A 25,432-nucleotide genomic window follows, 5' to 3' on the forward strand; every position below is an offset into this window, starting at 1 on the left:
CCTAAATGTTAGTTCAAAAGGGAAAAAGAATACTCAAATATCTGAAATATTTCTCTAAAACTTTATTCAGTTATTCCCCTCACTGTCTGTGAGGTGTACAGTTAATTCTCTGCCGGTATTACTAGGCCTGCCCATTGCTGGCAATGGGCGTTGAGAAAACCTATTTTCTGACACCCAAACGTTCAATTACTCTTTCCAAAACACACCAAACTCCCAATACTTGTGAAAGTATTGCATGCTCCATTTCCCCATCAGTCTTTAAATCTGAACCTCCGTCATCAACCTATATCAGTAAGTGTTAAAATGAAATCATTTTAACAAATTATGACTGTACAAATCAAAATACCACTAGTTAATATTAGACAAGAGTATTTTACAAACAGTACATATTACCTTGCAATTTGTAACATTACATATTTGTGTAAGTTCATTTTAGATAAGTGAAACTTCACAGAATTGAACAGCAAATAAAGTTTAAAATTTTAATTCTGTACATTAGTTCCAACTATCTCTATTTTACAATCTATAAGGCTCATGTCATTGTTCAGCACCAAAAATATCTACAGAACTGTCTAACCAGTCTTACTCTACCATGTGATAGTTCCTTTTAAGGTAAAAGTCTGAGAAAATGCTTTACAGATCCTACTTCCAGATCTTGAAGTGGAACATTCGTTTTGGCTGATCAAACTATGTAAAAACTTGGGTTTCACTTTTTATTTTCATTAAACAGGTTTTTTTTTTTTTAAAAAAAGGACATGAATACTTACACCATGACTTTAGGCTGTCAGTCTTCACATTGAATTTATAGCACGGAAGCCTAAGAAGTCACCTAAGAATGCCTTGCCCTATCCTTCCTTTTTAAAATTTTTAAAAGGCAGCCAGAAAAATGTTTTCTTTATTTTTCAAAGTAAGGTACAAAGGTTGCAGCAACAAACTTTCTCATACACAAGTTCTAGTAAGAACTCAACGTTGTGGGCCTGAGCCAGCGCGGCCGAGTCCGCAGCAGCCCGAGAGGGACGCCAGCTCCCGAGAGTACCAGGCGGACGGCCCGGACGCCTGCCCAGGGCGGCACCGCTGTCAGAACCCTTTACAATCACTCGTCACCACCGGCCTGGGTAGAGAGCCACATTCCGGTTCCCAGAACCAGAGTTTCCATCCCAACTCTTCTCTCTCTTCAGAATGTACAAAGTTTAAAAAAGAACGTCTGTCTTGCCATTTTCAAACAGGGTTTGTGCATATCACATGTAAGAGCACACATTCTTTAAACTAGAAGCTTTTTTCAAAAACCACAGGTACTTTCAGCAATCTTATTTGTTCAAAGTATAAAATTCTTCCATGTTCACAAAAATTAAAAATTGACTAGTATCTCTGCTCTTTTCTGCCGGAAGCACACGATTCATCAAACCACATTAAAAAACTAATAAGCTTCATGCATACACATGGCCGGAGAGGTATGAAGTTTCACAGAGCCCTTAACATCATTGGAGTACAGTAAGCACTGGCTAGATCACAACAGAAAGCATATTAGCAAACTGAGCAAAGCGACTTCCCCAAGAATACGGTGGTTTTCCAGGCTCCATGTCAGTCACATAAAAATTTAAGCAATATGTAATCCTTTAATATTGTCCCCAGACATCCCATACCCAACCATCCCATACATACCAGCCCCACCCCCCACACGGAAGGCCCGTGCTGCCCAGCCGTTCCTCAGTGCTCCCCGTTGCTGATGACAGCTGCTTCCGGGTCGGCTGCTGTCCCCGGGAGTCTTGGCACTTTCTTAGCCGGGCTTGGAATATGCTAAAATCAAAGGGGAAAAGTTGTCTCTTTTTCTTTTTTCTTTTGAGTCATGTGCTAATAAAAGTTCCAATGGAAAACCAGAGAAAACAACTTTGAAGAGGTTTGTGCTAAATATATATTCTGTGTAACTGTTCTTAGCGGGAACTAAATATCCATTCTTTACCTTATGGTGAATTTATTATGCAATTATCAATATAGCAAGAGAGAGAGGAAGGCCACAGAGATCTATCAGACACTGTATTCTACTTGTTACATTTTGCATTCATGACTCAAATTCTAGAAGATTGACCTGCTACCTAATTTGTATAATAGCAAGAAGACTGCAGGCCCCAAATTTGGGGTGAGCAGATAAGTAACTTCAAGGTTATAAAGTCCTTGGTTGAAGCCTAATTATTTAGTCTTTATTTTGTATTTTTCTGAAGTGGGAAGCAGGGAGGCAGAGACAGATTCCTACATGCACCCGATCAGGATGCACCCAGCATGCCCACCAGGGGGTGATGCTCTGTCCATCTGGGGCCTTGCTCCTTTGCAACTGGAGCCATTCTAGCACCTGAGGCAGAGGCCATGGAACCATCCTCAGTGCCTGGGCCAACTTTGCTCCAATGGAGCCTTGGCTGCGGGAGGGGAAGAGAGAGATAGAGAGGAAGGAGAGGGGGAAGGGTGGAGAAGCAGATGGGTGCTTCTCCTGTGTGCCCTGGCCAGGAATCGAACCCAGGACTCCTGCACGCCGGGCTGATGCTCTACCACTAAGCCAACCAGCCAGGGCTATGAAATCTTTAAATGTCTTACAGCCCCGTCTCTAAAATGGGCCCAGTATCATATATTGCAAAGTAGTTTGTATAAGGGTTAAATTAGAGAACATAAATGAAGTACCAAGCATGGTAGAAACACAAAGCACAGCTAATACTGTTAACTCCTGGTAATTCTGTATGAAGAGAGGTGAGGGCCTCACACCCTGCCCTGCTTCCCTCACTAGACATACCCTGGAGATCAGCTTCCCTTTAAATTCTGGTATTATAAAACCTAGTATTGACTGTGCATTTAAAAAATGCTAATAATTTAAGTGCAAGGACTTTATAAAATTGGACAATAGCACAGCAGGCGTCCAACCCCAGAGCCCTGCGCAGAACGTCCCTGCTTCCCCATCCTCCTCTAGGTGGCCAAGCCTCAGCTGGGTGCTGCAGGCGCAGGGCCTGGAGCAGCAGGTGCACCAGGGGAAGCTCAGGACAAGCATGCTCCCTACCTCAGCCGCTGAGTTTGGGTGCACCAGCCCCACTCCTCCGTCCAGACTGTCCTCGCTGGGGGAGGGTCGCCGGGCGTAGGTTCTCCTGTGCTTCTCGTCCACTCTCACGAGGTACCATGTCCCTTCAGCTAGCGAGTCTACCGGGCTCTGCGGGATGTAGTTGACTAAAGGAAAGGGAGAGAATATGAAAAATTAGTTGTGACATACAACTTATCTGGCAACAAACTAGAGAAGTTCCATATTTCCCTCTAGTTTTCACCAGCATCAGATCAGTGTGAATACAGCCTAGATATGTGGAAACCCTTGTCTTCCATGTGATGTCACAAGTGTTGCTGTGCCCTCTAAGAGGCTCTGGATGTACATTTGTGGACATTAACAATGTAAGGTTTTTACCCAGGTGATGAGTGTCCTCTCTGAGCTTCATGCTTTCAGTAAAGACAGCTGGTGCCACACAAGTTCTCAAGTCAAGCCTCGATTTAAGATCACATAAACTTGCTGTTATTTTATCAAGAGCAGATCCTATAATAGTAAATAATTCCAACATTAAAAGACTAAAAATAGCATGTCCAAAAGCCTACATAAATGTTGCCAAAAGGAAAACTGGCTGTCGTTCAGTTACACATAGACGGGGTCTGTCTGGCCGCTCCCTGTGCCGTGCCCAGCTCTGTGCAGGGTCAGCCAGAGCCCCGGGCAGGAAGCAGACAGGTGGGACCAGGAACTGCAAATGGCTTGTTGTCTCGGCAACCCATGACAGCTTTTAAAGCAATGCCAAGTGTACCATCACTTTTTTTCTATGCTTTTGTTTCTTCCAGCTCACAAAAGGCACAGAAATTTCCTTACATATAGCCAAGACCATAAAGCTATAAAAACCAGATAACGTAGATATTAGTGCACAATAAGAAATCATTTCGTATTACTCAGGTGATCAGACTCGATTATTAAACACTCAAACCTGCCTTTCCCAACTACATGTTTAAAACATGAGATAAAAGATAAAGTTATTTGCCAAAAAAGGAAACGTCAAAAACACTTATACCATAAAATGTTTAAACTGATACTTCTTTTCTGACTTGGAAGGCAGGCAAGAAGACACCCTCACTCAGACACAGCTCTGCCCCTGGCCCAGTCCAGGCAGATTTTAGACTGGGGTACAAAGTTGGCTACGGTGGGAGGAGTAATGACGATGGCGACGTGGTGACGACCTACGGGGCACACTGGGGAGCTCGCCGGAGACGGCGCCGAGTCCCCTCAATGCAGCCCTGCCGAAAGACAGCGCTCACCTGGGGTGGCATCCTGTGTGACTTTGAGGGAGTACAGCGTGGCAGCCAAGCCGGAACCATAGGAGAACACACCAATCCTTTTCCCTGCCAGCTGCTGCGGCGAGTACCTGTGTGGCAAAGAAGTTATTAGGAAGGTTCCTCGATCCAAGCAACGGTGAGTAGGAAGCTAGGAACAGAAATAAAAACTCATCCCGTAGCCTTAGGGGCCTAACCAAAAGCTTCCCCCTTGCACAAGCGCACTGAGCCAAGCACTTTCCTCTCTGAGAATGATGGGGCTTACTTAGAACAGGTATTTTATTTACCATACAACAAGCTACCTTGCCAACCCCAGGTTTATGGCCCAACTGTAGGTCAGGAATAATAAATCCATGAGAACAGTAGCCAGAAAAGCCAGGTGACACTGAATGCTCTGGACTGACTGTGGCCTCACCCAGGCAGCCTTCATGTCAAGGGACAATGGGCCAGAGAGCCTGGGAATAAAGCAGCTGCCTGTGATCTGGCACCAGACCTGGTCTTAGAACCCAAGCACACCCCACGCGAGAACTCAAGCAGCCCAGACGGTACTCACTGCGCTAGGACAGACGCGAGGGAGCCGTACACGGATGACGTGTACATATTTCCGTTCTGATTTGATACGAGCAAAGACGCCTTTGTTTTCTGATTAAAGAGTTCAGAACTAGCCTTCATAAATGCCTTTTCCACGTCTCTGTCAAAGTAGGTATCTTCTAGTTTAACATCCCTGGAAGATTTGTAATAGTTTTAGTGTTCAAAGACTCCACTTTTATTGTATTAGTGCACCTAATTAATGTTCTAATCTGCCCGTGTGTTGTAACTCTGCTTTTCATGATTCCATTTGTTAAAAGCCAAGTAGGATGTTATGGAAGACAGAACAGTTGTAGATAGAAAACCCTTTTTTTCAAAGTTTTTTTTTACAATCAAGTTAAGAGAACTTGAGTCTAATGGGGTGATAAAATCACTAAAGCACTGTTGTCCCCAAACAAAGTATACTAGTAGGCCCATAATGTATACTTAGTTAGAAGGGTCATTATAGTGTAAGAACTGGGTCTCGGAAGTTGGGTAGAGCTGGGTCCACGGGGGAGGGACCTGGGCAGGGAGACAGCGGCGCAGCAGGGCGGCAGCCAGGGAGCCCTGGAGGGCGTGTGACGGAGCATGGAAACGGCCCCGACAGTGGCCATGAGCAGGGTGGAGCTGGGCCTGGGGACAGAGAGCAGCAGGGAGGACAGCGCGGACACTGTGTGACACAGGCACATGTGGGCCCCTCAGTGTGGTGATGACAGAAGGGAGCTAAAAGCGGAAAGCGGAAAATCTGAGTGGGAATGATGACAGAATTCATGTAGGTAAGCCACCACTTCTCTGGGACTGGTTTCTTCACTGATGACATTAATCAATCAGACTAGATTACTTCTAAGATCCTTTGACTATAAAATGTCAGGGCTGTACAAATAATGGTTTAACATATATAAAAATGCTCTCACACAGAAGGAAAACAATCCCAACAAGTCCTCTTACCCAAAGGCTTCCAAGCCACTGTAGATACTGTTTTTATCTCTGTTCTGGTCATTAAGGAAGTCGTTCAGCAGCATCCGGGCCAGAGACTTCTGAACCAGCTTACAGTAGGGTGAGTGGAAGATCATGAAGCTGAAGTCATTCAAGGTAAAATCTCTATCATTCCCCTCTGAAAAGGAAACCCAAAGGCATTAGAAAATCCATGTAGGCCACAGAGTTTTGAAGTTTTATTTTTGAACAGAGCTAGGATATTTTTAGTATCTTTAAATCACAACCAAAAATATACTGTACCATGAAATAGCTCTATGGTTTGAAATTCATATCACAAAGACATTCAGGGGTAGAACAATATACACTACACTATCACTGTTTTTCACAAGTGAGAGTCATAACCCATTAGTGAGTTGTGTCATCAATTTAGTGGGTCAATGCCTATATTTTTTATCTTAAAAAATTTGTTTTGCCTGACCAGGTGGTGGCGCAGTGGATAGAGCATTGGACTGGGACGCAAAGGACCCAGGTTCGAGACCCCAAGGTCGTCAGTTTGAGCACAGGCTTATCTGGTTTGAGCAAAGCTTACCAGCTTGGACCCAAGGTCTCTGGCTTAAGCAAGGGGTTACTTGGTCTGCTGAAGGCCCCTGGTCAAGGCACATATGAGAGAGCAATCAATGAACTAAGATGCTGCAACATCTGTCTGTCTGTCCCTATCTTTCCATCTCTCTGTCACAAAAATAAATAAATAAAAATTGGGGTTTTTTTTGTTTTTAATGAAAGTAGAAAATAAACTGCATAATTTGCAGAATGAATAAGTAATTTCATGATATTTTTGTTCAAGTTTAGCATGCATAAGTAATGTTAGCTGTATTTCTTACTGTGATCCTAATAAAGGTAGAAAATCACTGTATTGTTGAATGTGTCCTGTTAGCCAGTGTGACATATCACATACAGCAAGAATGCTTCTTATCTAGAGCTACTAGGTTCTGAATACCTGTTTTCTAATCCTCTCTCATAACCTCTATAAAGCACAGCTGGACTACAGGGTAAGCATATTTTATGTGATACTATGTGTTTTAACAGCATTGACCCAAACACTGTCCTTTCCACACCTCAGGACTTTGTTCCATTCAAGTTCTGTCAGGATGTTGTTTTGTAGACCAGTGGTCCCTAACCTTTTTTGGGCCACAGACCAGTTTAATGTCAGAAAATATTTTCACAGACTGGCCTTTAGGGTGGGATGGATAAATGTACAAAATAAAATTATGCGACTGGCGTAAAAAACTGTGGTATTTTTAAATATAATTGTTGAACTTACAAGACAAGCATCAAGAGTGAGTCTTAGACAGATGTAACAGAGGGAATCTCGTCATTTTTTAAAAATAAAACATCGTTCAGACTAAAATATAAATAAAACGGAAATGATGTAAGTTACTTATTCTTTCTCTGCGGCCCGGTACCAAATGGCTCACAGACCGGTACTGGTCAGCGGCCCGGGGGTTGGGGACCACTGTTGTAGACAACACACTGTGATGTGACATCTACTGCCACGTCCATAATCAAGTTACATCGTGAAGTCTGCCACTCTTGAAGTGGTCATCAAAGACAGAGGCTGCTTGATGTTTAACCAAGTGTCCTAAGCATGTACCTGAGGTTGTATCATCATTATTTTTATTCTAAAAAACTATGCAGCTTAGATTCTAAAAATAATTATAAAGTACACTACTGGGGGAATAAAGGGAACTTTTTTTAGGGTTAGATAGACTAATGATGACATTAAAAAAGCAAATATGAATTCACAAGTCAATGCAAATGGGGGAAAGGGAGATCACACTTCAAAAATTGAGCTTCACTACAGTTTTCTCTGGATCACAGCTGCAAACTAAAACCTTGTGAAGCCCTGGCCAAATAAACAGCTTGGTTGGTTAGAGCATCATCTCGATGCACAAGGTCTGCTGGTTTGATCCCTGATCAGAGCACATACAGGAGCAGCCCCATGTTTCTGTCTCTCCCTCCCTCCCTTTCTTCTAAAATCAATAATTTTAAAAAAAAAAGCACCTTATAGGAATGCCTTTCTTAAAAGATGAACAGAATTAAAGTTACTTTCTTTTACCCTACTTCTGGTTTTCTTTTGTGTGTGTGTATGTGTGTGTGTGTATTTTTCTGAAGCTGGAAATGGGGAGAGACAGTCAGACAGACTCCCGCATGCGCCCGACCGGGATCCACCCGGGATCCACCCGGCACGCCCACCAGGGGCCACGCTCTGCCCTCCAGGGGGCGATGCTCTGCCCCTCTGGAGCATCGCTCTGCTGTGACCAGAGCCACTCTAGCGCCTGGGGCAGAGGCCAAGGAGCCATCCCCAGTGCCCGGGCCATCTTTACTCCAATGGAGCCTTGGCTGCGGCAGGGGAAGAGAGAGACAGAGAGGAAGGAAGGGGGGGGGGTGGAGAAGCAGATGGGCGCTTCTCCTATGTGCCCTGGCCGGGAATCGAACCCGGGTCCCTCGCACGCCAGGCCGACGCTCTACCACTGAGCCAACTGGCCAGGGCACTTCTGGTTTTCTTACTGGGGTAAGTCAACCTAAGTATTTTCGCAGAGATATTGTATACCTCATTTCCAAAGCTTACCTCTTTTCCTAAATTACCCATTCTCCAAAACTACAGGAAAATGCTATTTGGTGAACGAAGCAGAAATGGTTCAAGGACACCGATGAAGGATGCCCACGAAGCACCCGCTCACTGAAGACTCTGGCACATCATCACCCCCAGAGACCGAGCCCAGCAAGCCGGAGAACCCCACCTTTCTGCCACTTGGCATGGATCTTTTTGCGGTAGACAGAGTAGCAGCGGTCCAAGGCGCTGAGGTAGCACTGGATGGACAGCTTCCCATCCACAACGGGATATTCAGAAAGCATGTCCGGCTTGTAGAAGTCATAGGCATGTTGCATGTGTGTTCCACGCAGTCCTGTTAGAACCGAAAGGAAGATGTCAGGGTTTCTGCTTCTCGATGGTTGCATGTGAGCACCACTGGGGCCTTCCTTAACAAGTCACCCCTTACAGTGTGCATATATAATCACCCAGGAAGTCAACACATGATTAAAATAAAACAGGCTAAGAATTCTTGGGTGTACATTTTCATGCAAGTTTCATAAGTCTTACTGGGAGACTATAATTTCTTTACTGAACTGAAAACAAACTTAACATTTACTGTGCCTATGGGCAAGTTACTCCTTTAAGTTATTAAACCCAATGTAACCCATTTCACTTCTCTGTAAATGGAGAAGTATCTCTCGTCTCATACAATTGCTGTGAAGACTAACTATAGTAGCACACATACCACACTTAGCAGCAGGTGGTACCTGCACTGAATGAACAGTCACTACTAGATTCTATTTTCAAATCTCTCAGCATATTGTGCTAATTAGAGAAAACACAAAGAACTTTCACAAACACTCACCTCTCTCAATAATTAAAGGAGCATTGGGCCCAATGAGCAGTGCGACGGCTCCCACTCCGCCGGTGGGCCTGGCGTTGCCTGTGGCATACACAGCAATATCTCCTGCAACTACCAGGGCATACCGGCCTGAAAAACATGGTTAGCGCAAAAGCAGGTGAGCCATACTATAGATGTCACACTGGAAACTGAAGTGCTACATTTTCCCCACAATATGTTTTCCCCTTTTTAGGTAAAGAAAGAAAATGGTCTGACTAAATTTGATAATTACCCAACATGTGCCTGACAGGTAGTGGCACAGTGGATAGAACGCTGACCTGGGATGCTGAGGTCCCAGGATCATAACCCCGAGGTTGCCAGCTTGAGCATGGGCTCATCTGCTTTAAGTGTGGGGTCATAGATGTGATCCCATGGTTGCTGGCTTGAGCAAAGAGTCACTGGCTCGATTTAAACTCCCTGGATCAATGCATGTATGAGAAGCAATTAAAGTTATGCAACTACGAGTTGATGCTTCTCATTTCTCTCCCTTCCTAAGGCCTGACATGTGGTGGCACAGTGGACAAAGCATTGACCTGGAATGCTGAGGTTGCCAGTTTAAAACCCTGGGCTTGCCCGAGTCAAGGCACATACGGGGAGCAACTACCATAAGTTGATACTCTCCCTGCCCCCACCTTCTCTCTCGTCTCTCTAAAACAAAAAGAAAAATAAAAAAAAATTTAAATTATTCAACATGATAAAGATAACTGATTCATCATACAGGTGAACTGAAAGTCATAGCTATCTTTCTGAATATATTCCAATAAACAAAGTGGTCATGTTTGCATATGTCATTAAAAGGTTATTTGGGCCTATTCATCCTCAAGGACCATTTCCTTGAGACAGAGACGTAACATACCATCCCACGAGCTGGACTCGATCCAGTTCACAGCATTGAAGAGCGCGGCCGTGCCCCCATAGCAGGCATTCATGGTGTCTACTCCTTCTATATCTGTGTTCCCAGACTCCTCAAAGAGCTGCATCAAATTAGTCTTCACTGACTTCGATTTGTCGATGATTGTCTCTGTTCCGACTTCCAGTCGCCCAATGCAATCGTAAGAAAGGCTATTTCTCTCCATGAGATTCTGAACCACAGTCAAGCAAAGAGAGTTGATATCTTCTCTATCTGTGCAGAAGCCCATCTTGGCCTGGCCCAAACCAATAGTATACTTTCCAGCGTCTACACCATCGTATTTTTCCAACTCTGCTTGGTCAACATATTGAGAAGGAAAATAGATCTCAAGGGCAACAATTCCCACATCTTTTGGCCAGCAGGCTTCTGCATTCAAAGGAAGTGAGCCAGGCATGGTGAAAGAGCTTTAGAAGAAAAACAAAAGCCATCGTTTATGTTATATAATCTCAAGTTCAAAGTTGAGAAATCATCATTAGAGTTCAGCCATCACCTAAAATATTAGTTTACTTTCTAAGTTTAGCATATTTTACTTAGGGCAGTTAATTTTAAATATGTAAAAGTAATAATATAGTAAGAAACGCTATTATTTAAAATTATTATCTTTCAAAAAGGTTTGCACTTTATTAAACATTAGACATCTTTAGATTTGAAGCATGATTATTACAAATAAAGGAAACTCAAATAAGATTCTTCAGTATTGGTCTGACTGGTGGTGATGCAGTGGATAGTGTTGACCTGAGACAATCTGGTCCCTGGTTTGAAACCATGAGGTCACTGGCTTGAGCCCAAGGGTCACTCATGTGAGCAAGGGGTCACTGGCTCAGCTTGAGCTCCCCCCAAAAAAATACATATGAGAAGCAATCAATGAACAACTAAAGTGAAGCAACTACGAGATGATGCTTCCCATCTCTCCCCTTTCACTCTCCCTTCCTGTCTCTTTTTCTCTCAAATCAATAAAACATAAAAATTAAAAAAAGATTCTTCTGTGTTGTAAAGAACTATAAGATGAAATATAGTGACAATTCAGTATTATGGTCCACAAATCAGAATTCAAGTACCTGGTCTATTCCTGGCCATTCAAAGTTTAAATAAGTTAGTCAGTCATCACAGTCATTATTCACAGCTATTAACTTTATGGGACTTTAAAAATTGTTAGATCAAACAATACTGCATTCTTCATTGATCTTCTAAACAACCTCAGCTAGTAGAAAAACCACAATATAGAAGTCTACCAAGCCGATCTATATACAGCCCTGATGTTATGATCCTACCCTTCCAAAGAAGCTCCCTCCCAGAACCCAAATGATTAAAATTTTAAGCGAAGACAAGTTCTAGGACCTACCACAGGTTCAAATGCCAATATTCTATATTTTCTCTAACTAATGTCTAGGTGATAAATAATCATAAAACCACAAGTACCACTTAGCTTCTAAATTAGAAAAAAGAAAAACTGATTTTTTTTTTAATTTTATTTATTCATTTTAGAGACGAGAGAGAAAGGGAAGGAGAGAGAGAGGAGAGAGACAGAGAGAGAAGGTGGGGAGGAGCTGGAAGCATCAACTCCCATATATGCCTTGACCAGGCAAGCCCAGGGTTTTGAACCGGCGACCTCAGCATTTCCAGGTCGACGCTTTATCCACTGCACCACCAGAGGTCAGGCGAAAAACTGATTTTAATTTGAAAACTGGTAAACCACACATTATTAGTATGGCAACTAACTCTTAGATAATACCTCTCAAAACCACTCCTCAAAGCCCAAGGTTGCTGGCGTGGCTGGAGCCCCCCGGTCAAGTATAAGAAGCAATCCATGAACAACTCAGCTGATGCAACTGTGAATTGATGCTTCTCATCTCTCTCCCTCCTGTCTGTCTCTCTCCAGAAAAGAAAAACAAACAACAAAAAACCCTCACAAACTTGTTGGCCAAGCTACAGGAGAAAAGGGGCCAGTGGGTATTCAGATCCCATGAGCTCCCACTCCAACTGAAGCTGCTGGAGCCACTGTGTCCAATTCTCTGCCGCTGCGCTGGCACCCAGAGACCCACGCATGCTGCCGCCATCGCCACACCTCCTCCCCTCTACCCCCACTGGGGTACCCCCATCACAGTCCCACCAGAACCCAGTTGGCACAGGAGTCAGAGAAATGGAGTTGTCAGGCTCTGAAGAGTGGCACAGCCCTCATTTTTATAGAAAAAAATTCTTCCCATAACTAAACTTCTACAACTCAGTTTCCTGTTTACGTACTACATAATTGGACGGTGTTGCCCAAGCGGCAGGATTTCAGCTCTTCAATGACATAAGGGCTTGGCTTACGAGAGTTACCTGGGTCAAACTGCTTCACTAACCTTCTATAGCATTTGCCAACTCACCTCTAATGTGACTCCTGAAAATACAAAGTCAAATCCTGTATTGGTCACCTGTCCTCTGCCACACTGCAAACTCTGGAATGGCATTAGGTATAATGAAATTACAGACCACCGCCAAAGTGAGTTAAATGTTGAAATCTTGAGAGAATATCAAAAGTAGAAAGGCTGTCCTTAAACCATGAAATCTAACCTTAGCCCATAAATCATCAAATTATGTATATATTAAAACCTAAAAAATAAGCCACCTTAAAATATAATCTAACTTAAAGATCTTAAGCGGTATCTGTTGTATCTTCTTTCTAAATATTAGAATCATATATTTTTTCATTCAGCCAAACAACGGCACGTTGCATGTCTAAGATTTGAGGTGAGTTTCAGATATGACCCTTGCTCTCTCAAACACGAACTGTGTCTCTTGGGGTGGTAAGATAAATAATTAACAATAAACAGCAGAGACAGTCGCATTGTGTTTTAGGGAATTATGGGACTCAGTTTGGTGTCAGGGGCGTGTGTGAGAAAGGCTTCCGGGTCCCTGGTGCCCAATTTGAGTCTTAGCAAAGAGCAGGTCATCAGGAAAAGCTCTGCAGAAGCGACGGTGGTAGGAGATTTTCAGCAGGGCGGACGGTGCACACAAAGGCACACCCCAAGGAACTACAAAAAGTGTAACTAATTTATTGAAGTGAAAGGTGAGGCCCAGTGAGTAGATCGGATCGTTAGTAGGTCTACATGATCACTGGATCCAGTCCTAAAGGTCTGGTATGATTAGGGAGCTTCAAGTTTACCATAGAGACAATAAGATATCAGAATATTAAGCAGGAATAACAGGGTCATATTTAGTGTTCAGATGAGTATTTTTCCAATTCTAAAATCAAGTCAGTGGATGATAAACAACACTTAAAAAAAAAAAACAATAAAAAACCAGGGAGTATCAGACTGTAAGCACAGGGTAAATATTTATATAAGAATTTTGTGTCAGTTATCACACCTCCATGAAGCGTGCTTCTCACAGAGGGCCACTGCCTCACAGTCACTTGTGCTGTCTAGAGAACGGATTTGAGTTAGGAAGCTGATGCAGCAGTCCCAATAAGATGGGCCATGAACTACAGCCTGAACTCTACAGCACAAGGCGTGAAGAAACAGCTTTAGAAAATATGAGAGAAGCAAAAAATTGGCAGGACTGTGATAGACTAGACCCGCAATTTTCAACCAGTGTGTCACAAAATTTTTTTAAATGTGCAGTACCTGACTACTTAGTCAGGGGCACTGACCTCTTTCCCTTAGATTGTCAGATAAAAACATGACAACAGCCAGGCAGCCCTCAGGGACTGGTTCATTTAGTGAGAGGCCGGCCTCAAGCTCCCTGGGGCCCCCAGGCCTCTGCGAGCCTCAGACTGGAGAGCACAGGCTGCCCATCCCTGTCCTCCACTGGCATCGCGACAATAAAGCAAGCTGCCCTTTTATGCTGAAAAATAAATAAATAAATAAATTATAAATAAAAATAATAAAATGACAACAGCCAATATAACAATAGCTACCCGGTGTGACTGAATCAAAATTATACTTATTTAATCAGATGGGCAAAAACATACTTTTAGATGTGCCGCAGAATTTAGTAAATAGTTTAGGTGGGCCATGAGATGAATAAGGCTGAAAATCACTCAGCTAGATGTTAGAAGAAGGAGTGCTCAGGATGACCTCCAGATGCGTAGCCTCTACTGTTTTGACTCGACTGGCTCACTGGTTCCTCTAATGAATAGAGAGAAGCCCCTTTCCGTCTTGTTCTACCTTCCCCTTCTCCCACGAAACCATCAATTTCATAGTCTAAACTTGGCTACACTGGAACTTTTTTATTTTTTATTTTTTTAGAAAGGAGAGAGAGAGGGAGAGAGAGAGAGGAGACAGAGAGAGAGAAGGGGAGGAGGAGCAGGAAGCATCAACTCCCATATATGCCTTGACCAGGCAAGCCCAGGGTTTCGAACCAGCGACCTCAGCATTTCCAGGTCGACACTTTATCCACTACGCCACCACAGGTCAGGCTACACTGGAACTTTAATGAAGATATAAGGACTATCTAACAGCACTAGGCAGATTCTTAGTGTAAAATAAAAGTAAGAAGAAGCCTTCTATACAGTCCACAGAGAAGAACTCTACAACTACTGTTCTAAAGACCAGTCCATATACTTATAAGAGGAGCCCCTCCTGCAGGCCAACTCTAAGTCACAAAAGCAGAAGTAGGAGTATTAGCTACCTTCCCAACCTGTCCCACAGATTCCAACCTTTTAATATACTCTAAACAAGCTGGGGATAGAGTAATCTTCCCAGCCTGGCTCAATGGCTCACAATGCTTGCGGAAACGAAAAGGACAGGTATATACACCATCTTCTGAAGGTATAAACAAGTTTATAAAAAGTCATTAAAGCCAGGCTTTAATTCCGGAATTACTCTGTATGTACCATATTTATGACAACCAGCTCTAATTCTTGTATTACAGCACTTAAAAATAAGCTGTTGCCCTGGCAGGTTGGCTCCGTGGTGGAGCGTCGGTCAGGCTTGTGGAAGTCCCAGGTTCGATTCCCCGGCCAGGGCACACAGAGAAGCACCCATCTGCTTCTCCACTCTTCCCCCTCTCCTTCCTCTCTGTCTCTCTCTTCCCCTCCCGCAGCCAAGGCTTCACTGGAGCAAAGTTGGCCTGGGCGCTGAGGCTGGCTCCATGGCCTCTGCCTCAGGCGCTAGAATGCTAGAATGGCTCCGGTTGCAACAAGCTGTGCTCCAGATGGGCAGAGCATCGCTCCCTAGTGGGCATGCCAGGTGGTTCCCGGTTGGGCACTGTGGGAGTCAGTCTCTCTGCCTCCTTGCTTCTCACTTCAGAAAAAAAAAAAAAATAAATAATATAAGCGGTCATTCTTAAACTTCCTAGAGGTTAAATAAGTAGCTTGTTTCACTTGGAAAAATAAATGTAGCTTAACTAAAATAACCCACAGTCAAGGTGAATCATGGCTCTGAGGTTGGTGTGGAAAAACTATTTACATTGTCTAAATCAATCAGTAATGCTCATGCCCATTCTCTTGGCTAAGTTTTCATTATACTCTTAGTAAAAAGCAATCTAATGTGAAATATTTAGCTTTTGGTTAAAATTACAGAAGAGTTAAGATTAAGAAAGGGAGAAAAATTAATACAGGAAAGCAATTGTTTCCATGGCATTTCAAACAACAAAAAGTTTATATAATTTGTGGTGTGTAATACAGCGTGTCCATAAAGCCATGGTGCACTTTTGACAGGTCACAGGAAAGCAACAAAAGACAACAGAAATGTGAAATCTGCACCAAATAAAAGGAAAACACTCCTAGTTTCTGTAGGATGATGTGGCAGCATGTGCGCATGCGCAGATGATGATGTTAACACCGTGTATACAGCGGAGCAGCCCACAGCCATGCCAGTCAAGATGTGGATAGTACAGAGGAAAGTTCAGTGTGTTCTGTGGCTCGCTAAATCCGAATCTGTGACCAAAGTGCAACGTGTATATTGGAGCGTTTATAATGAAGCGCCACCACATAGGAATAACATTACTCGGTGGGATAAGTAGTTGAAGGAAACCGGCAGTTTGGTTTAGAAACCCTGTTCTGGTAGGCCATCAGTCAGTGACGAGTCTGTAAAGGCTATCCGGGTTAGCTACCTAAGGAGCCCTAAAAAATCTGTGTGTGAGCCCACATCGAACTGCACTGAATAGGTATGAAACTGGGAGAGTTTTCCTTTTATTTGGTGCAGATTTCACATTTCTATCGTCTTTTGTTGCTTTCCTGTGACCGGTCAAAAGTGCAGCATGGCCTGACCTGTGGTGGCGCAGTGGCTAAAGCGTCGACCTGGAAATGCTGAGGTCGCTAGTTCAAAACCCTGGGCTTGCCTGGTCAAGGCACATATGGGAGTTGATGCTTCCAGGTCCTCCCCTCTTCTCTCTCTCCGTTTCTCTCTCCTCTCTAAAAATGAATAAATTAATTAGTTAATTAATTTAAAAAAAACTATCTTAAAAAAAAAGTGCAGCATGACTTTACGGACACACTGTATTTACCTTTATCCTATTAAGTGTATACTCTTATGTTGTCCTCTCAAATGCTCTCTGAAGTAGGCCAGATACAAATTAGAAATAGAAAGGAAAAAAAAGGCTAGCTAAAGATCTGAGATATTCACAATATGGTGTTAACACCCCATAGAGAATGAGGTATTTCTGATTACTCATAATAAAAAAAAGTCTAAGCAGAATGGGTATTCTGTATAAAATATGTCAATTTCTTTAAAGAGGAAGGAAGAAGTACACTTTCACCACAGAACTCTACAACTCTCTCAGAGCTATCTCCAACAAGAAAATACCAACAGAAGATTCAAGTCTGTTCTAAAGGGAAGGCGCAGCCCTTCTGGGGGACAAAAAAGGATTCCAGGTCTTATTTCCTAGGAGGACACAAAAGGGACTAAGTCGATCCTCTGAGAATCTTTAAAATTTGGGTATAAACAAGAACTGGAAAAGGAGGAGAAAGGGAAAGGCAGAGCAATCCACCAAGAATGCTGAAGCGAGAGCTACCTGACCTGGGGCCTCCAGGGCTGGTGAGGGCGGGGCTTTGGCATCAATCCATCAATCCATCAATCCCAGGGAGTCCAGGCAAGCCTCCTGAGTGAGTCTCCACCTCCCCTCTCTCCCCATCCTCGGCTAATCAGTCCAAAATACACACCTGACCTTTGTCAAGAGGCTACTGAAAACTCTTCCAACTTCTCTATTATCTGGGATCAGTCTCTCTGCACTAAACAAGGAGTCTCTAGAGAGCAGGAAGCGTGTCTTGTCCTTCTCTGTGTCCCCGGTACCCAGCCCAGCACTTGGCTACGGTGGAAACTGAAGGTTGAATAAATGAAATTCTACTAGCCTTTTAAACCAAGAATCAGAAGTAATTGCAGCAAATCATACTACTGAAACACATACACAAAATGGCAGAATCACACAAGAGGAGCTCCATGACAACACAAAATAACAATGGCCACAAATAATTAATTATTGGTTCAAACAAATTTATAACCACTGTCTAATCTCACATAATCATAAATATCCGTCCGTAGCTGGCTACATATCATTTGAGGCTGTAATCTAAAAAGCACTGTTGGCACATATTACCTGTGATTTTTTTTTTTTTTTTCATTTTTCTGAAGCTGGAAACAGGGAGAGTCAGACAGACTCCCGCATGCGCCTGACCGGGATCCACCCGGCACGCCCACCAGGGGCGACGCTCTGCCCACCAGGGGGCGATGCTCTGCCCATCCTGGGCGTCGCCATGTTGCGACCAGAGCCACTCTAGCGCTTGGGGCAGAGGCCACAGAGCCATGCCTAGCGCCCGGGCCATCTTTGCTCCAGTGGAGCCTTGGCTGCGGGAGGGGAAGAGAGAGACAGAGAGGAAAGCGTGGCGGAGGGGTGGAGAAGCAAATGGGCGCTTCTCCTGTGTGCCCTGGCCGGGAATCGAACCCGGGTCCTCCGCACGCTAGGCCGACGCTCTACTGCTGAGCCAACCGGCCAGGGCACCTGTGATTTTTTTTCTGACAAAGCAATATGCATGGTTCAGGTTTATTATTTAGATTGAGTTCTCTTATGAATGAATTTCTTTTTAAAGTGAGGGGAGGGGAGATAGACAGACTCCTGCATGTGCCCCAACTGGGATTTACCCAGTAACCCCCATCTGGGTCCTATGGTCCAGTACCTAGTTATTTTTAGCACCTGAGGTTGACCCGCTCAAACCAACTGCAGGTTATGCATGAACCAATCAAGCCACTAGCTGCAGGAGGGGAAGAGGGAGAGAGAGAGGAAAGGGGGGTGGAGAGAGGCAAGCAGTCGTTACTCCTGTGTACCCTGACTGGGAATTGAACACGGGATATCCATACAATGGGCCAACACTCTTCCACTAAGCCACTGGCCAGGGCCGAATATTAATTCTTAAAATTAGTTCTAGCCTGACCTGCAGTGGCACAGTGGATAAAGCAACAACCTGGAATGCTGAGTTTGCTGGTTCAAAACCTCGGGGTTGCCCAGTCAAGGCACATAAGAGAAGAAACTACCACAAGTTGATGCCACCTGCTCTTTCCCAACCCCCTTTCTCTCTAAAATCAATAAATAAAAAATATTTTTAAAAAAATCAGGTCTAGGCCCTGGCTGGTTGGCTCAGTGGTAGAGCGTCGGCCTGGTGTGCAGGAGTCCCGGGTTCGATTCCCGGCCAGAGCACACAGGAGAAGCGCCCATCTGCTTCTCCACCCCTCCCCCTCTCCTTCCTCTCTGTCTCTCTCTTCCCCTCCCGCAGCCGAGGCTCCACTGGAGCAAAAGATGGCCCAGGCGCTGGGGATGGCTCCTTGGCCTCTGCCCCAGGCGCTAGAGTGGCTCTGGTTGCGACAGAGCGACCCCCTGGTGGGCGCATGCGGGAGTCTGTCTGACTGCCTCCCCGTTTCCAGCTTCAGAAAAAAAAAAAAAATCAGTTCTAGCTTTTAACCATTAGTCTACTAAACTGAAAATTAGTCTCCTTCAGCATTATGGCATTAATTACTGTTTAAAGCTAAGAGTGTAACCCTATAAAGAGTTTTAAGGATATGTGGTGCACACGGATGATTATTTGCCTTATGATAAAAGTTAAATTCCCCCTTCCATTCTAGAGGGACACTCTCTTCAATAGCAGGACAGGACACCATACCTGTGTGAGGGACAAAGGACTTCAGTCTCCAGGTCTGTCACTCTGCGTCCTCCTTCAGGCACTAGGAATTCCAAATAAGAACTTCATTTAAAGTCATAAACTACCACACAAATTCAAATAATGACTTCAAATCAAAGTGAGTTAAAATAAGTATTTCCTTGTCTAATCACATCATGTAGTAATGACTTTGCTTAGAAAAAATGGTACATAAAGCTTATAAATAAAACTTGCTCTTTTATTAGCTTTTATAGTGGTAGGCTCTGTCCTGGTAATGAAATGACAGAAGTTCATGTTCAGGCTTTCAACCAAGTATAATGCTGGGAGAGTTGTAGTCTTGACTAAATCTGGGTTTTCAAGAACTGGGAGAAAGGGCCTGACCAGTGGTGGCGCAATGGATAGGGCACTGACTGGAACACTGAGGTCTCTGGTTCAAAACCCAAGGTCACCAGCTTGAGCACAGGGTTACTGGCTCTGTTTGAGCCCCCTGGTCAAGGCACATATGAGAAACAATTAATGAACAACTAAAGTGACACTACAAGTTGATGCTTCTCATCTCTCTCTCCTTCTCAAGATCAATTAAAAAAAAAAAAAGAATTGGGAGAAAGGAATGAGTTATGCTGGGCTAACAAATTTCCAGTGTAGAGACTTACACATTCAAGAACTTGCTCAGCACTTAGGATCTTGTGGTTTTCACAATAATTTGTGCCTCTTTCAGCCTCAATTTTCTCATCAGTAAAATGGAACTAATATCTATCTGCCCTCCTGGCTCATTGTGAGGGATTGTTGAGAAGATAAAATATGTGAATAATGCTATTATCCTAGTTCTCAGTATTAAAAAAACAACAACAACCTATTATTTTTCTAGTGAGATGTAATTATCTTCATTTATTTACTCTTATGCTCCTGGTTTTCAACTGGGCCACTTTTGCCCTTCCTAACCTTTTCCCCCTAGGTGCTTGTATTAGAAAAAAAGCATTTGATATATTAAGACAAAGGAACATGAAGCTTTAGCAATATTTATATTATGTGATAATAAAATGGGACAGTGCCTGCAGCATTTTCCTTAGCCCATCAGTTTGGTAGGATTGTTACTTGAGATAACAGTTCCTGTGTTTAACAGTTGCCTTATCTCTCTAATTACCAGCCAATCTGGGATCTGCCCAGAGACTACATGAGATGCTAAAGCTTTACTGCTTTTACATCATTAGATCATTAGGAGCTCTTTACCTTTTACTGCATTAAGATTAGTTGCACCGCCCAAAAGAAATAAGTCCTGGGTTTTACAGGAAAAGATGACTACTACATTCTAAAAAAACCTCTTTGATTAAAGTACTAAATACACACTTTGAAAATAAAATAATCTAATTTTTGGTCTTTTGCTATCTCAAATTATGCTTCTGTGACCTGAAAATGAAAGCAGACCATGGAGAGCAGTCTCTCTGGGAGGGGAGAAAACCCGGTTCCTTCTGCATGTTGAGACTATTTAGAAAACAGTAATATTTCTTCTTGAACCATGTATGTATGTGTGTGCATCTGACACTATTTGGGCCAAGAAAACTTCTCCCACACCGCCAGTATTCCCACCTTCAATCTGGATTATTCAAACTGGGGGGAAGGACAGCATCTGAGATCTAGCTCCCCGGCATACACTGTCAGTTTGGCTCAAATAAACTTTTATAAAATTTAAAAATAATAATAAATAAATAAACTGGGCAAGAAGGTTAGGGGAGGAGGAGAAGGAGGGGGTAGGGGAGGGAAAGAGAGGCTGCAGGCCATCAGATTCTCAGGAAAGAGGCCTGTTAAACAGAGGCAGCCACTGCCACTCTGGGGGAGGCCGCCAGAGAGGGGTTTCGCTTTCTCTCCTCTTCTGCAACTGCTAGGTGGGTTCGCTGTTCTGACTACAACAACCCTGCTTAAGTCCCCAACAAGTCATCAGCTTATTTTCACAGGAGTTTTCAGAGCAAGCAACAGAACAGAGCAACATGGGTCAGGACGCAGTAAATGCATCACAAGTCGCTGGGCAGGTTCCCAAAGCACATTTGGAGACTTCGAGATGCACTGAGTTTGGCAAAGATGAAAACTGAAGAATGATGAGACTGCCTGGGGCCAGACAGCTTTCTGCAGTTATGCCTCCTTCTGGGATTCAGTGAGTACTCTCAATTCCTCCTTCTGGCACCCAAGCCTTTATTCAAACAGGTGCTCAGAGAGGTACAGCCAGTACACATTTTGGTACAAGATAAATGATAAGCAGTACCTGGTGATCTTTTTCACTAGTACAGCAGAGAAATTCAGGAAATTGAGACTAAGCCACCTTTCTACCTTAGGAGCAAGCAAGCAAAACTGCTGTTTAGAAAGCCTTGCCTACACTGTACACTCTGGTTTAGTTCTCTAAGTGTAAAACATGGACATCCCTGCCTGCCCCACCCCAAATTCCTGGTCTACTTCTCAGAGATTCTAATCACATTTCAAGATCCTGTTGTAGGCTACAGGCTACCTGTTCCAGGAAGGTTTCCCAGAGTTTTCTCATAGGCCCTGCACTCCTACAGCAGTCACGCCATTCACACTGGGAGTCTTCATATTTACACTCAAGAGAAACCTATGGGCAGTCTTCTTATCCACACTGGGTTGGGGGAGAAGATTCCTCTTGGGGAAAGGACTGTATTTTGAATCTTCTGAAATCCCTTTGAGACCTTAAAGCGAAGAGCACTCAACTGCCATTTTTTAAAGGGCTGAATTTGGAGATATAGCAATTAGAGGACAAATATTGCAGATTGAAGTACTTGTAGAAACCCTCACTAGTGAGTTCTTTTTGCTATCACTATGAAGATGAACACCAAAGAGTGTGCAGAAAGTTGACATTCGACTGTTGTTCAAAGCAAATAGGTTTTAGTTGTTCCCAGATCCTAACCTGAAAAATGTAAGGAGTCAAATAGAATCAGAAGAGAAAATGTGTTGATCTTACAATCACTTCCACATGCACACATACCCAACCAAAAACGCTACAAAGATCAAGACTGGGAGTTTGAAAGATTAGGTTTTCTTCTACTGCTCTAACCATACTCAGTTGACAGACAGCAAGTGAGCATCGGCATGTGCCAGGCATCGGCATGAGTAGATCATTGAGAACTGAGTCCTATGCTCACTTCAACAGCACACATACTAGAAAGAATTGAGTCCTACCACCCTCCCATTAGATTGGGTAACACGTTTCTCAACCTTTTTAATCCATACCACCTTCTTGAGAAACATAAAAAAGTCACACCTTCTATATTTGGTTTTTTAGTAACCCAACATAAAATTGTAAGATTTTATATTCCTTTCTAAATGAAACTAAACAGAGATTTTTTTTTTAAAGTAAGAGGAGGGGAGATAGTGAGACAGACCCCTGCATGTTGCCCCAACTGGGATCCACCTCTGGGGACAGAGGCTCGAATCAACCGAGCTATTTAGCACTTGAGGCTGAAGCACTCAGACCAGCTGAGCAATCCTCAGCACCCAGGGCCCACGATCAAACCAATTGAGCCACTGGCAGCAGGAGGGGAAGATGGAGAGAACGAGAAGAGGGAAAAGAGAAGCAGATGGTCACTTCTCTTGTGTGCCCTGACCAGGAATCAAACCTGGGACAGTCAGACGCTTGGCCAATACTCAATTCAGAGAGCAAACTGGCCAGGGTCACAGAGATTCTGATACATAACCCATCAAGCTTGTCCATCCACAACCAACTGTATCACCCTACTGTATAATTCAGTTCCACTGGATCATAATTTTAAATAATTCTAGGATATCCCAAAAACACATTACATCAATATCAGAGTTTTACATTTCCTGTGATAAAAGCTACTTAAATTCTTGATCAAAAATTCTCAAAATTAGCCCTGGCCAGTTGGCTCAGTGGTAGAGTGTCAGCGCTGAGGATGGCTCCTTGTCCTCTGCCCCAGGCACTAGAGTGGCTCTGGTTGCGACAGAGCAATGCCCCAGATGGGCAGAGCATCACCCCCTGGTGGGCATGCCGGGTGGATCCCAGTCAGGCACATGCGGGAGTCTGACTGCCTCCCCATTTCCAACTTCAGAAAATAAAAATAAATAAATAAATAAAAAATAAAAAATTCTCAAAATTGCCTGACCTGTGTGGTGGTGCAGTGGATAGAGCATCCACCTGGAACACTTAGGTCACCAGTTTAAAACCCTGGGCTCGCCCGATCAAGGCATATACAAGAAGCAATCAGTGAGCAACTAAAGTGAAGCAACAATGATCTTGCTTCCTCTCTCCCTCTCTCTCTAAAATCAATAAATCTTAAAAAAAAAACAAAAACTATTTTAAAAAATCTCAAAATCAATCTGTTAAGAGAAACAAGATATAAAAGCATTTTGGAGGAATATTTTAAATAAGATCAAAATCCAAGACCCAGAATTAGTCTAACAGATGACGTGGCCTTCTATGGCCTCAAACATAACATCCGTTTAACTCTCCCCATTAGAAACGCCTTCTGAGAACTGGAGTTACTGACCACTAAAGTAGAATTGAACTGAATTAAACTAGAATTGAAAAGCAGGGCAAACTTACAAACTCAGAAGAGAGAAACCTACAAAGGACAAAGAAATGAATGTCTTACTTCCACTCTGGTTAAGACATGCTATTCCCAACCTGCTTAGCCTTACAAAAATAACTGAAATTTGAAAAATAAAGTTTTGAGTAATGAAAGAACACAAACTGCTTAGATGTCTCAAGCTACAAAGAACCATTTGGCACAGGTAGTAGTGACAAGGGCTTTCAAGCTGCCTTCTAACAGAATCTGTGCAATAAAAGTCCACACCCCATCTCAGAAGGAGAAATCTGTTCACCAAATGAGCACTTCCATTTCTCTTAATTTTGTCATTCATCTCGCCCTTGTTTTTCACGATTCATCCCTGAAATAGAGCAAACGCTACTCTGCAGCGGCTTAACACATCGTCCTGCTGCAGCAGGGTGGCAGAGGCTCAGGAGGGGAGGGCTGCAGCGGCGGAGAGCAACCAAAGCACGTGAAGCCCTAAGGCCAAGGCCACGGGGCAAGCACGACAAGCGGGGACACCTCCCATTACCTGTGGTCCAAATCCCTCCTCCAAGGGGCTGTGAGCAATCTTCTCTCTACTCATGGTCAAGGCGGGACATACGTTTTCAAAGACTCCATGTACTTGGTTTTGAAATGTCCTTGGCTTAACCCAAAATCTCTTTCTTGTGTGTGAAGGCCAATTACATCATCCTAGCAGGTCAGGCTGGTCCTGAGGCTATTAGCAGGAGGAGGGAGGTACAGGATTTCAGAACATCCGGAAACCCTGTGTTTGTTTGTTTTGTTTTTTTTTAAATGGACACAAAAAGTGTGGAGGTGGGAAGGTGGGAGGCAGGAATCTGTGATGTCCCAAGTGAGCACAGGGAGAAGCTGTCAAGAGCACCTGTTCTCCGCCAGGTGAAATCCGGCTGCGATGCGTTCTTGCACCTGCGCTACGGAGGTAGCGCTGCCCACTCTCTTTTCTCCTACCCACGCCGTCTGGGCGGCAGGAAGGCACACCCCCCTGCCAGGCCGCCACCTGAGCGCGATCGCCCCTATCCTTCGACGTCCACCTTCCCCCTAGGCTGCGGGAACGCCCTGGCAGCCCAGTCCCTTCCCACCCAGTGCCCTCACGAACACGGCCCGCCCTATCCCCTCTCGGTGGTCGCGGCCACTTCCCTGGCACCGCCAGCTGCTGGCTGTGCCATCAGAACCGCACCTTCAACTCCCTCTCACCCGCTCCCCTCCGCGCCCACCAGCTCATACCCGCCGCGGGGCTCCAGGTCCCCGGCAGGGGACCCACACTGCCAGACTCCCGGCGGCCCACCCTCCGCGGCCAATGCCCCTGCCGCGAGCAGGACACAGCCGGAGCGCCTTCGGGCCTAGTCAAGGGCACCGCCTCCGCCCGGCTCTCACCCCGACCGCCGCCCCTCAGCAGTCCAGCTCCGGTCCTCCGAGAGGGACACTCACCCAAAGGTGACCTGGCAACCGCAGGAAAAGAGAGCAAGCCACGAAAGGCGCAGTGAGAGGCGACTCCCCTTGCGCCAGCTTTATAGCCGCCCACCCACCGGACTCCGGCACCGCCGGGAGG

The 25,432-nt window shown here is 44.3% G+C and overlaps 1 protein-coding gene across 4 annotated transcripts; it reads right to left on the reverse strand.

Annotated features, from left to right (window-relative positions):
* Positions 1 to 47: 47 nt before the first annotated feature.
* HMGCS1 (3-hydroxy-3-methylglutaryl-CoA synthase 1) lies at positions 48 to 25,432 on the reverse strand. 4 transcript variants are annotated; one of them, XM_066240609.1, is made up of 13 exons: positions 25,312 to 25,424; positions 24,395 to 24,580; positions 19,316 to 19,376; positions 11,975 to 12,107; positions 10,189 to 10,646; positions 9,297 to 9,422; positions 8,640 to 8,804; positions 5,851 to 6,016; positions 4,889 to 5,059; positions 4,321 to 4,427; positions 3,434 to 3,559; positions 3,041 to 3,204; positions 48 to 1,797 (listed from the first exon to the last, which is right to left on the reverse strand). In XM_066240609.1, exons 4-13 carry the CDS (start codon positions 12,049 to 12,051, stop codon positions 1,708 to 1,710), a joined length of 1,650 nt encoding a protein of 549 aa, XP_066096706.1. In that variant the 5' UTR covers positions 12,052 to 12,107; positions 19,316 to 19,376; positions 24,395 to 24,580; positions 25,312 to 25,424; the 3' UTR covers positions 48 to 1,707. The 4 variants fall into 4 exon arrangements, with proteins under 4 accessions (XP_066096706.1, XP_066096707.1, XP_066096709.1 ...); XM_066240610.1 differs by lacking the exon at positions 11,975 to 12,107; XM_066240612.1 differs by lacking the exons at positions 11,975 to 12,107; positions 24,395 to 24,580 and having other exon boundaries at positions 25,312 to 25,432.

The sequence above is a fragment of the Saccopteryx bilineata genome, chromosome 1, assembly GCF_036850765.1.
Source record: "Saccopteryx bilineata isolate mSacBil1 chromosome 1, mSacBil1_pri_phased_curated, whole genome shotgun sequence".
In the NCBI taxonomy this organism is placed as follows: Eukaryota; Metazoa; Chordata; class Mammalia; order Chiroptera; family Emballonuridae; genus Saccopteryx; species Saccopteryx bilineata.

Coding starts and splice junctions, on each gene's coding strand:
- HMGCS1 (XM_066240609.1), bottom strand. CDS start 12,051: ATGGATTGCTTCTTATACTTGACCGGGGGGCTCCAGCCACGCCAGCAA. Junction 10,647..11,974: donor TTGAGGAGTGGTTTTGAGAG/GTATTATCTAAG, acceptor TTTCTTCTAAAG/CTCTTTCACCATGCCTGGCT. Junction 3,205..3,433: donor AGAGGACACTCATCACCTGG/GTAAAAACCTTA, acceptor CCTTTCCTTTAG/TCAACTACATCCCGCAGAGC.